Source organism: Haliotis rufescens, unplaced genomic scaffold (assembly GCF_023055435.1).
Source record: "Haliotis rufescens isolate VD_foot unplaced genomic scaffold, xgHalRufe1.0.p SCAF_8, whole genome shotgun sequence".
Classification (NCBI taxonomy): Eukaryota; Metazoa; Mollusca; class Gastropoda; order Lepetellida; family Haliotidae; genus Haliotis; species Haliotis rufescens.
The window spans coordinates 48,568,295-48,580,275 of NW_025964372.1; the positions used below are offsets into that span (position 1 = coordinate 48,568,295).

An 11,981-nucleotide genomic window follows, 5' to 3' on the forward strand; every position below is an offset into this window, starting at 1 on the left:
TTCCCGATGCAAGAGCGTCCACTAGCCTTTTTATCAAAGTATTGTAGAAACTAGGCCTTGATATAGGCAAGAGGATGCAAAAAATGGGAACACCCTTTCTCTTCGTATTTAATTAAAAGATAAAAATGCTATTTCAACTATGACAATTCTTATATACCAGACAATATTTCATTTGTTTTGGACATTTACCAAGCTTTATCTATACCGTTAATTGATCACTTTGGTTTGAATATTTCAAGCAAACAATTTCAATTATAGAACAAATTATAGTTCATGAAATGTGTTGCAAATGTACATTTTGTTATTTTTGTGGTTTCTTTGTTTACTTTGCGTGATGGCCATTTCTTTCATTTTTTCAGAAATGAATATTTTCATATCACAGAAAACAGAATAAATCAGTTTTTGAAAATACTTTACTTTTTATTCTCATAATTTCTATCTTTCAAGGATGGTGGCCATATCTTCAGCATATGCTCCAGTTATGACGTCAGACTGGCCCAAACGACGACAAACTCGGGTTCGCTAACTTTTCCGTTATCTGGAAATAGACAGCAATACTGTAGAAGAACTGTAACCGATCACAAAGTGCTAATCGTCCACGAAAAATGGTGTGATGCTGCTGTGATTATTGATCCCGAATGCAGGAAACCCAAGCTGTTCTGAGATAAAGGGATGGTCTCATGCGATGCCGCTCGCTCACACACTCATAACTAAAATTCACTCACAAAAGCACACGTTGCCGATGTAGGTGAAGGTTAACTGGTTAACTGTCTATAGGTGTGATAATAACATGTACTGCTCGTATCGCGCATTCCACATGCGCCGCCAGTTTGAGGTTGGACCGTCCGGGTCAGCGCTCCTAGCGGGTTAGTGAAGGGAACATAAATTGAAAAAGATCGCCCATTTCACTCGGTTTGAGTGATTGGGGGATATTTTATGACGCATCACGTATTCCTGTCAGGCCGCTGAACATGGAGACGCAGGCACGGTGTTGTTCCTAAGACAACGTTCACACTAAGCTTTCAAAACATCCGACTAGATCTACTCATGCCCTTAATACAAGGGGGTATCTCAGTGTATCGGGAACATTGTGAGCATTACGTGTAATATTTGCTGACTAAATGGTGTCATATATCAGAGGGGCGATTGGGTAGCCCAGTGGTTATAGCTTCCGCTCGTCACGTCGAAGACCCAGGTTCGATTCCCGACATGGGTACAATGTGTGAAACCCATTTCTGTTATACCCCGAGTGGGATATTTCTAAAAGCGGCTTAAAACAAAACTCACTCACTCACTCACATAGTCAGCATTGGCTGAATGTGAGGGTTTGAGTGACAAAGTTTGAGATTAACGCCGCTTTGAACTGTATTTCAGCAATATCATGGGGTGTAATCTTGATGTTGGAAGAGAGCCCGAATATACGCGGACCATAGACGTTTATACTTTGGTAAAACACACGATCACGGATATGGTGCTGACAATCCTAGAATTTAGAATCCCAATCAGGCGAATTTGGGATTCTAACCAAAATCATAGGATCATGACACGCCTTCGTGAAGCACTAACTGCAGAACGAACTGCGGCGCATGAGATGGAAGGCATTCCATGTCCCTGTGAGCGAGCAATAGCACAGCTCATGTTGCTGATTGGAAATAACAGGGGCGGTCGGGTAGCCCAGTGGTTAAAGCGTTCGCTCGTCACGCCGAAGACCCGGGTTCGATTCCCGACATGGGTACAATGTGTGAAGCCCATTTCTGGTGTCCCCCGCCGTGATATTGCTGGAATATTGCTAAAAGCGGCGTTAAAACAAAACTCAGTCAGTCAGTGTAAATAGTGTCAGAATCACACCAACCGGACACGCAATGAGCCATTGTAACTACCCCACCCCATTTAACTTTCTTTGTTTGTTTGTTTGTTTGTGTGTTTCTTTGTCTGTGTGTTTGTTGTTTGACGCCGCACTCAGCAGTAGGACAGCTATATGACGGCGGTCTGTAAATAATCGAGTCAAGACAAGACAACCCAGTGTTTGACATCATGAGCATTGACCTACGCAATTGTGATACGATGACATGAATCAACCAAGTCAGCGAGCCTGACCATTTGATCCCGTTAGTCGCCTCTTACGCCAAGCATGGGTTGCTGAAGACCTTTCATTACCCGGATCTTCACGGGTAGAGGCAGACAGAGTGTACTTAAGTGTACTTAATTCATGGTAGCTTGGGGAGTGTTCGTTGTGTGCCTCAATAACAGTTTATCATAATATCTACCGTCGAGGTCGAAGTAGCTGAAGACCCTGTCCATGTCGGGTGTTCGGGTGATGATGCCGTTCTGGTCGGTGTCGGCGCGGTGGAAGAGGTAGACGGCGGCCAGGACGCTGCCGAGATTCCGACTCTGCCAGTGGGCAGTGAACTCCGCCTCCGCGATCGTCCCGTCACCTGGGGATAACAGTAACATAACAGTAACGTATCATATGAGTACAGGTTATAATATAAGTGAGTAAGTGAGTTTTGTTTAACGCCGCTTTTAACAGTATTCCAGTTATATCACGGTGTGTCGGCTTAATGTGGGAGGAAAGCCCGAAGTGATGCAGGTCTCAGACGTTTACCACTTCGGTGAAACCCACGAGCACGGGTATGGTGCTGACAAACCTAGAACCGGGATTCGAACCCACAATCATAGGTTTCTGGCGTGCCCAAGGGGCGCAACTCTGCACAGCGAATCGCGGCCCCCGGTTATAATATAGGTGCAGTGAGTGAGTGAGTTGGATTTAACGCCGCTTTAAACAGAATTAAGTTATATCCCGGCGGTGAGCTTGACATGGGATGAACGTGCACTTTGGACCAGCGATCCCAGGTATTAGGCTAGCATACCGAGGTTCATTACTGGATTCAAGCACCCGACAAGCAGATCTATGCACGGCTATGGGAAGCAACTGCACATCGAATATCAATGAGCCACAAAACTTCATGCACTTGATCCACCCGGATATGGACGATATATTCCTGATCTGGATGTAGATTTGTGTCACTGAGTTAGAAGGATGTTGTAGGTTTGATATTACTTGCCTCCCCGAACCTAGACTTGATATTACTTGCCTCCCCGGAACTAGACTTGATATTACTTGTCTCCCCGGAACTAGACTTGATATTACTTGCCTCCCCTGAACTAGACTTGATATCACTTGTCTCCCCGGAACTAGACTTGATATTACTTGTCTCCCCGGAACTAGACTTGATATCACTTGTCTCCCCGGAACTAGACTTGATATTACTTGTCTTCCCGGAACTAGACTTGATATCACTTGTCTCCCCGGAACTGGACTTGATATCACTTGTCTCCCCGGAACTAGACTTGATATTACTTGTCTCCCCGGAACTAGACTTGATATTACTTGTCTCCCCGGAACTAGACTTGATATTACTTGTCTCCCCGGAACTAGACTTGATATCACTTGTCTCCCCGGAACTAGACTTGATATTACTTGTCTCCCCGGAACTAGACTTGATATCACTTGTCTCCCCGGAACTAGACTTGATATTACTTGTCTCCCCGGAACTAGACTTGATATTACTTGTCTCCCCGAACCTAGACTTAATACCACTTGTCTCCCCGGAACTAGACTTGATAATACAGAGCCAACCGGAAAAACGCTTGGTTATCAACAAGAAATATAGTACCTTTCATCTGGCATTAACACAGTATTTTATCAAGATCACGTGAACCCATCAGATCCCACCATTCTGACATGGGAGTAAGATAATGTTTTATGTCTCCAGTGCTCACCGTTCCCATCAAATGCAGTAAATATGTCAGCGACTTCCAGCTTTGTGAGAAACCCATCTGCTGTCCTGTTCATCTCGGCAAGATGAAACAACTGCCTGGCCTGAGTAGGGTCGACGAGGGGGGGACGCTCGGGGTGGCCCATCACCCTGGGGACAACAACACCCACAGGCTCATTACAACATAAACACTAGCATTTGGCAAATAGTGTCCAATTCATACCTAACATAATAGAAATAGCAACTAAAACTTTTAAATGCCTTTACAGAACGTGTTTACATGAAATACATCACGGATTTTATCCACAACGCTCACCCACTATCACTAATTTTTAAGCAACGAATCAAGGAAAGGCTTGGTTGCAGCAAGAGTGACGTCATCGACGTCTTAGACCAATGATTGCCGCGTTTACTTTGTGCAAACGACAATGGTCTCATGGGGTTCGTCTTGTGGCTGCTTGTTCTACACATTGCTTCCCTAAATGTGTTGATCGATGCTCATGATGTTAATCACTGGATTGTCTGGTCCAGACTCGGTTATGTACAGACCGCCGTCATGCAGCTGGAATATTGCTGAGTGCGACAAACACCAACGACATATTGCATTAATTTCAGGCAATGGTAGGGTTCGTACAAAGAGTGAGTGAGTGAGTATGGTTTTACGCCGCTTTTAGGAATATTCCAGCAATATCACGGCGGGGGACACCAGAAATGGTCGTACAAAGAAGCATAGTGAAGTTGACTTAGAGAAATGGGTTTTAACTTTGCATGGATTTCTAAGTACACTGATTCCGAGCTGACCAACTCTTGTTTTATCTGCTTAATGCCGAGCGCCATCTTGTAACGTCTCTTTGATATGACGTGCCCGGGTATCGAACCACCGACCTGTCGCACTCCTGGTTAATATAACAATATAAGGCCATACAGGAAGTCTGCTCACCCCAACGTCAAAGCTGCGATGACAACTATACTCAATATCCCGGATAGACTAATCTGAAAGTAGAATGTCATCAATTAAGGTCATAAATATGAGATGTGGGTGAGGGGAAATGAAGTTCAAGATTATTCGACCCGTGGGATAGAGTAGGTCTTCAGCAACCCAGGCATGCCGTAAAAGGCAACTATGCTTGTCGTAAGAGGCGACTGACGGGATCGGGTTGTCAGGCTCACTGACTCGGTTGATACATATCATCGTATCCCAATTGTTCATGATGTCAATCACTGGATTGTCTGTTCCAGGCTCTATTATTTACAGACCGCCGTCATATAGCTGGAATATTGCCGAGTGCGGCGTTGAACAACATGAAACTCAAGATTATTCCTCCTATATAGCGACATGCATGTACGTGTGTGCTAGCCCACTGAGATACCATGCCACAGATATCAATTTAAGGATACCCAAGAGAGACACGGTATACTGACTCCATGCCGACCAATCCTTGATTTAGCCCCTCTATGCCGAGCGCCAGACAGGGTACAACAAGTACCATCTTTTAATGTGTTTTGGTATGACCTGCCGGGGATCGAACCACCGAACTTGCGCTCTCCTGGTAGATGCTCTACCCACTAGACCACGGAGGCGGTCCCGTAAACATGAGAGATACACATCTCTCATATTTACATTGTACTGTAAGTGTGTGTGTGTGTCTGTCTGTCTGTGTCTGTCTGTATGTGTGTATGTGTATGTGTCTGTGTGTGTGGGTGTGTCTGTCTGTGTGTCTGTCTGTCTGTATGTATATATGTGTGTGTGTCTGTGTGTGAGTGTGTGTGTGTATGTGTGTGTGTCCGTGTCTCTGCGTGTCTGTCTGCGTCTGTGTCTGTCTGTCTGTCTAATCTCTTTGTGTGTGTCTGTCTGTGTGTCTTTGAATGTATCTGTGTCTGTCTGTATGTGTGTGAGTGTAAGTTTTCGTATGCGGAATATATAAATCTATGTGTGTATGTGTAAGTGTGCGTGCGTGTGTGTGTGTGAGTGTATGTGTGCGTGTTTGTTTATGATTGTGTGCGTGCGTGTATGTGTGCGAAACAAACGTGACTGTTATTATTTTAATTTAGCACTTCATCCCCCATGCGATGGAGCAGTGTGCTGTCTCCTCCTGTGTAAGATCTCAAGAACCTTGAAAACCAAAGTACTGGAATCAACCTGTCCAATCTGTAAAGTTAGTGCTTATGCTTATTTCTTTAGTGGACGTTTACTGTATTTGATGGCTGAATATGACCAGCGCACCTGTCAGTTTCACATGCCTACTAGAACTTCTGATAACGTGGAATCTACAAACTGAGATAGTCATTCCACACGTGGAATACACCAACATCTCGTCTATCCGGACCCCATTAATCCGAATTAGCGGGGTTTCGTTGTATGTCACAACTATTCGATTCAATAGTTTTGTATTATTTGGTTGACTTCTAGATATTCGAACGAAATGGCTTATCTTTTTATTCGTGAGGTATATACTCACCGCCAAAAGAAACGTGAATACCATAAATGTTGGTTAACATGTGAAGACTTACTCACATTGAAGAGATGTTACATGTACATTGGTTCGACGCTGATGAACGTATCACATGTGACGTCATAGATCCATGACACGAGATCACCATTTGTCTCTTGCAGGATTAGATTTGGTTTGGAAATCACGTACAGCATATCGCGATAAGAATAAAGTCACACTGTGGCAACACTTGACTTATTGTTAGTTTTATCATTAATTGGTACACATTGGAAACATCTCTTCATAACGCACATATTTCTCTACATGTTTCCGTGGTCCGCGTTTCTTTTGGCGGTGAGTATATTTGTTGACAAACCCTTACAGACTGGCATCCTTGTGTGCCTTGTAAGGTGTACTGACCTGGGTACGGCCCTGCTGGGTATATAATAGTTTACACTTGACAAAAAGATACTGACTTTATTTCTTGTGTACAAATAAACTTCATACGGAATGATTTTCTAATTTCTAAACAAATAGCAAATTGTTTTCAGCTTTATTGTAACACACATCACACATCTCTTGGTGAATGTATTTGTACTTACAGATGTATAAGTAAACTGTTTTATTCCAACTGAGGTTATAAATTCTATAAAGAAAAAGTCCACTTACCATGCTGTCGGAGATGTTAATCTGTTATCAGTGTCACGTGACCACTTCCACAAATAGCAGGGTCGCTGCTCCTTTAGATCTGTCGATGTATTCATACCCACTAGAATATCACGAATAACGCAATGCCATGTTCAGCCATTCGTTGACAATAAAACACGAATCCATATGTGTGTCTCTGTGTCTGTGTGTGTATGTGTGTGAGTGTGTGTAAGTATTCGAATGCGGAATATATAGAGGTTATCACGCGAGTGTGTTTGGGGATGGTAAATATCCTGCATTAGGAATAAACATTGTATTAAGGGAGCCTTGGCGAGCTAAATACATAGTGTTTATTCCTAATACAGGATATTTACCATCCCCAAACACACAAGCGTGATAACCTCTTTATCATATAATGTCATTCTTTAATTCTGTGCTTCAAAATCGCTTTACCCTCACTCACAAACATTACCGAAACATTGAGAGTTTTCCTGGAATGCGCGCATTAATATTTATTACGTCACAGGGTAAGTGATGTGTCAGTCGGACAGTGACAGTAGCCAATATAGTTCCAACTGAAATATGTTTCTTATACAGTGGCCAAGCAACATATACGCAAAACAACAATTGTTTTTAATTGTCTTTCGCGGCAATCCATCGGTCTGTCCGCTAGAGTAACTGCCCTTTGTCAAAGGGAAACTACTCTAACCCTAGTCTATGAGACGTCACGGCCACGGTCAGATGTTGTTGACAGTCGGTCTGTCATGTCATAACGATAAGAAGTGTTGTCAGATGTACACACAGCGAAAAAACGAAACAAGGTAACAATTCAAACATATTTCCGCCAAATCCAACTATTTTAATTTGTGGAGGAGGTTTCAAGCCGCAGAGGTCTACAAGCACAGATATGGCTACTGATCCCGCTTGGCTAGGTCTCGTGCCCTCGCCAAATTGTTTCGAAATGTATATCTCCAAAGTTGCCAAAACTTATAAAATGCCTTAGCTACGTCACAGTTAGACACAGATTTTCAGTATATTAGACTGTTCTTTTGATAATGATAGCAATTATGCCTGTAGTTTATCCAGATTCCCGATGGTTAATTCTGACTCGATCGCCGAATGACGAGTGCGACGCCGTGTTTGTTTATAAACAGTGAAAGTAGTCCCTACGTGACCTTTGATATTTGCATCTCTATCCGCATATGACCCCAACGGATATCGTTTTTATCCGTTGGCTTTATCCTGCCGAGAAACCTACCCATTATATGATAAAAAAATCTATGTGTGTATATGTAAGTATGCGTGCGTGAGTGTGTGAGTGTATTTGTGCGTGTGTTTATGTGTGTGTGTACGCGTGTATGCGTACATGTGTGCGCGCGTGTATGTGTACGTGTGTGTGTGCGTGCGTGCGCGCGCGTCCGTGTATGTGTGCGAAACAAACTTGACTTATTATTTTAATTTAGCACTTCATCCTTTGTGCGATGAAGCAGTGTGCTGTCTTCCCCTGTGTAAGATCTCAAGAACCTTGCAAACCAAAGTACTGGAATGAACCTGTCCAATCTGTGAAGTTAGTGATTGTGCTTATTTCTTCAGTTGACGTTTAATGTATTTGATGGCTGAATGTGACACAAATAGCAGGGTCGCGGCTCCTTCAGATCTGTAGATGTATTCATGCTTACTAGAATATCCCGAACAACGCAATGCCATGTTCAGGTTACACACAACCAAATGTTTTCCCATAGACTTCTATAGTAACGTTATATTTTTTTAAGCATTCAACAGCTATTACCTGTACGTGTGTGCACAGTTTGGCCTTAGAGCAGCAATAAAAACATAAAAAATGACTAGCTTAGCAAGCTCCTTTTCCGAGTACAGGAAGCTAAACACACCATCCCCAGTTTTGCACCAAATGTCACCTACTTGAAAATAGCTGTGGTCACATTCAGCATCAGTCATCATGTTGAAAAAGACAGCACTAAATATAGAAAAACATGGTCAGTTTTAATTACTGGATGGATTTCATTTGAAAGACATAAAAATCTTACAGAATATCCTCCAATCACAGCCTGTAGATATCTCTCGATCTGCACTGAAAACCGCACTGTCCAAACTGGTTCTGATTTGGTGTAGTAGAACCTTCAGCCATTCCTTGACGAAAAAACACGAATCTCCTGCAATTGCCTAGTTTCGAATCCATATACCTCAGTATGTTGCTCACAATATCGATCATTGGATTGTCTGGTCCAAATTCGATAATTTACAGGCCTACGTCATATGGCTGGAATAGTGCTGAGTGTGGCGTTAAACAACGAACATAGAGATATAGTAATGAGAGTTTCGTAATGCATGCTGGGTTTATGTTTCTTCTAAGAGCATACTGTTTTCGGTTCTGTAAGACTTTAAAAGTTTGAAAGTCTCAGTCGAAATAACACATTCACTCATCCTTTCCTGCTTGGAGTGAGGTGTATAAACATACAGGTATAACATAGGGACTGGTCGTTTATTATAAGGGGGGTGGGCAGTTGGATTGGACTGTATCATAACCTGCTTATCCCCCCCCCCCCCCCCCCCCCCCCAATATTTTATTTCACCCAAATATCTGTAATATTTTTTCATGCCCTTCACCCATAACATATGACCAGTCCGTACATAATGTTTTTATGAAATTTATAACTTTTTCATTTGAGAAAACATAGAACTGTGTCATTTTGTCGACCCCCTTCTTTCGCTGTTATTTGTTCATGACCCCCGAAACCCATAATCACCACCACCACCCCCCCCCCCCCCCCCCCACCCCCCCCCCCCCACCCCACCCCCACAATGATGCCTCCCTTCCCTCGTGACATGGGTGGAGCTCACACGAGACAATAATGTCTCCCTGCCCTCGTGACATAAGTACAGTCTCCCACTTGACAATGATGTCTCCCTTTCCCCGTCACATGGGTAGCGCTCACACTAGACAATGATGTCTCCCTTTCCCCGTCACATGGGTAGCGCTCACACTAGACAATGATGCCTCCCTTCCCTCGTGACATGGGTGGAGCTCACACTAGACAATAATGTCTCCCTGCCCTCGTGACATGGGTGGAGCTCACACTAGACAATGATGCCTCCCTTCCCTCGTGACATGGGTGGAGCTCACACGAGACAATAATGTCTCCCTGCCCTCGTGACATGGGTGGAGCTCACACTAGACAATAATGTCTCCCTGCCCTCGTGACATAAGTACAGTCTCCCACTAGACAATAATGTCTCCCTACCTAAATTAATGGCATGGGTAGCGCTCACACTAGACAATGATGTCTCCCTTTCCCCATCACATGGGTAGCGCTCACACTAGACAATGATGTCTCCCTTTCCCCGTCACATGGGTAGCGCTCACACTAGACAATGATGCCTCCCTTCCCTCGTGACATGGGTGGAGCTCACACTAGACAATGATGTCTCCCTTCCCTCGTGACATGGGTGGAGCTCACACGAGACAATAATGTCTCCCTGCCCTCGTGACATAAGTACAGTCTCCCACTTGACAATGATGTCTCCCTTTCCCCGTCACATGGGTAGCGCTCACACTAGACAATGATGTCTCCCTTCCCTCGTGACATGGGTGGAGCTCACACTAGACAATGATGTCTCCCTTTCCCCGTCACATGGGTAGCGCTCACACTAGACAATGACGTCTCCCTTTCCCCGTCACATGGGTAGCGCTCACACTAGACAATGATGCCTCCCTTCCCTCGTGACATGGGTGGAGCTCACACTAGACAATAATGTCTCCCTGCCCTCGTGACATGGTCGGAGCTCACACTAGACAATGATGCCTCCCTTCCCTCGTGACATGGGTGGAGCTCACACGAGACAATAATGTCTCCCTGCCCTCGTGACATGGGTGGAGCTCACACTAGACAATAATGTCTCCCTGCCCTCGTGACATAAGTACAGTCTCCCACTAGACAATAATGTCTCCCTACCTAAATTAATGGCATGGGTAGCGCTCACACTAGACAATGATGTCTCCCTTTCCCCATCACATGGGTAGCGCTCACACTAGACAATGATGTCTCCCTTTCCCCGTCACATGGGTAGCGCTCACACTAGACAATGATGCCTCCATTCCCTCGTGACATGGGTGGAGCTCACACTAGACAATGATGCCTCCCTTCCCTCGTGACATGGGTGGAGCTCACACGAGACAATAATGTCTCCCTGCCCTCGTGACATAAGTACAGTCTCCCACTAGACAATAATGTATCCCTACCTAAATTAATGGCATGGGTAGCGCTCACACTAGACAATGATGTCTCCCTTTCCCCGTCACATTGGTAGCGCTCACACTAGACAATGATGTCTCCCTTTCCCCGTCACATGGGTAGCGCTCACACTAGACAATGATGCCTCCCTTCCCTCGTGACATAGGTGGAGCTCACACTAGACAATGATGCCTCCCTTCCCTCGTGACATGGGTGGAGCTCACACGAGACAATAATGTCTCCCTGCCCTCGTGACATAAGTACAGTCTCCCACTAGACAATAATGTATCCCTACCTAAATTAATGGCATGGGTAGCGCTCACACTAGACAATGATGTCTCCCTTTCCCCGTCACATTGGTGGAGCTCACACTAGACAATAATGTCTCCCTGGCTAATGGCATGGGTAGCGCTAACACTAGACAATGATGTCTCCCTTTCCCCGTCACATTGGTGGAGCTCACACTAGACAATAATGTCTCCCTGGCTAATGGCATGGGTAGCGCTCACACTAGACAATGATGTCTCCCTTTCCCCGTCACATGGGTAGAGCTCACACTAGACAATAATGTCTCCCCGCATAATGGCATGGGTAGAGTTCACACTAGACAATGATGTCTCCCTGCCCTCGTGACATAAGTACAGTCTCCAACTAGACAATAATGTATCCCTACCTAAATTAATGGCATGGGTAGCGCTCACACTAGACAATGATGTCTCCCTTTCCCCGTCACATTGGTGGAGCTCACACTAGACAATAATGTCTCCCTGGCTAATGGCATGGGTAGCGCTCACACTAGACAATGATGTCTCCCTTTCCCCCTCACATGGGTAGAGCTCACACTAGACAATAATGTCTCCCCGCCTAATGGC

At 44.6% G+C, this 11,981-nt stretch overlaps 1 protein-coding gene across 1 annotated transcript; it reads right to left on the reverse strand.

The window, feature by feature from the left end:
- Positions 1 to 399: 399 nt before the first annotated feature.
- On the reverse strand, positions 400 to 6,832 carry LOC124115159. Its single transcript, XM_046476037.1, has 5 exons — positions 6,814 to 6,832; positions 4,720 to 4,772; positions 3,784 to 3,929; positions 2,268 to 2,435; positions 400 to 538 (listed from the first exon to the last, which is right to left on the reverse strand). The coding sequence occupies exons 3-5, from the start codon at positions 3,923 to 3,925 to the stop codon at positions 480 to 482; spliced, it is 369 nt and encodes a 122-aa protein (XP_046331993.1). The 5' UTR covers positions 3,926 to 3,929; positions 4,720 to 4,772; positions 6,814 to 6,832; the 3' UTR covers positions 400 to 479.
- Between the last annotated feature and the right edge of the window lie 5,149 nt (positions 6,833 to 11,981).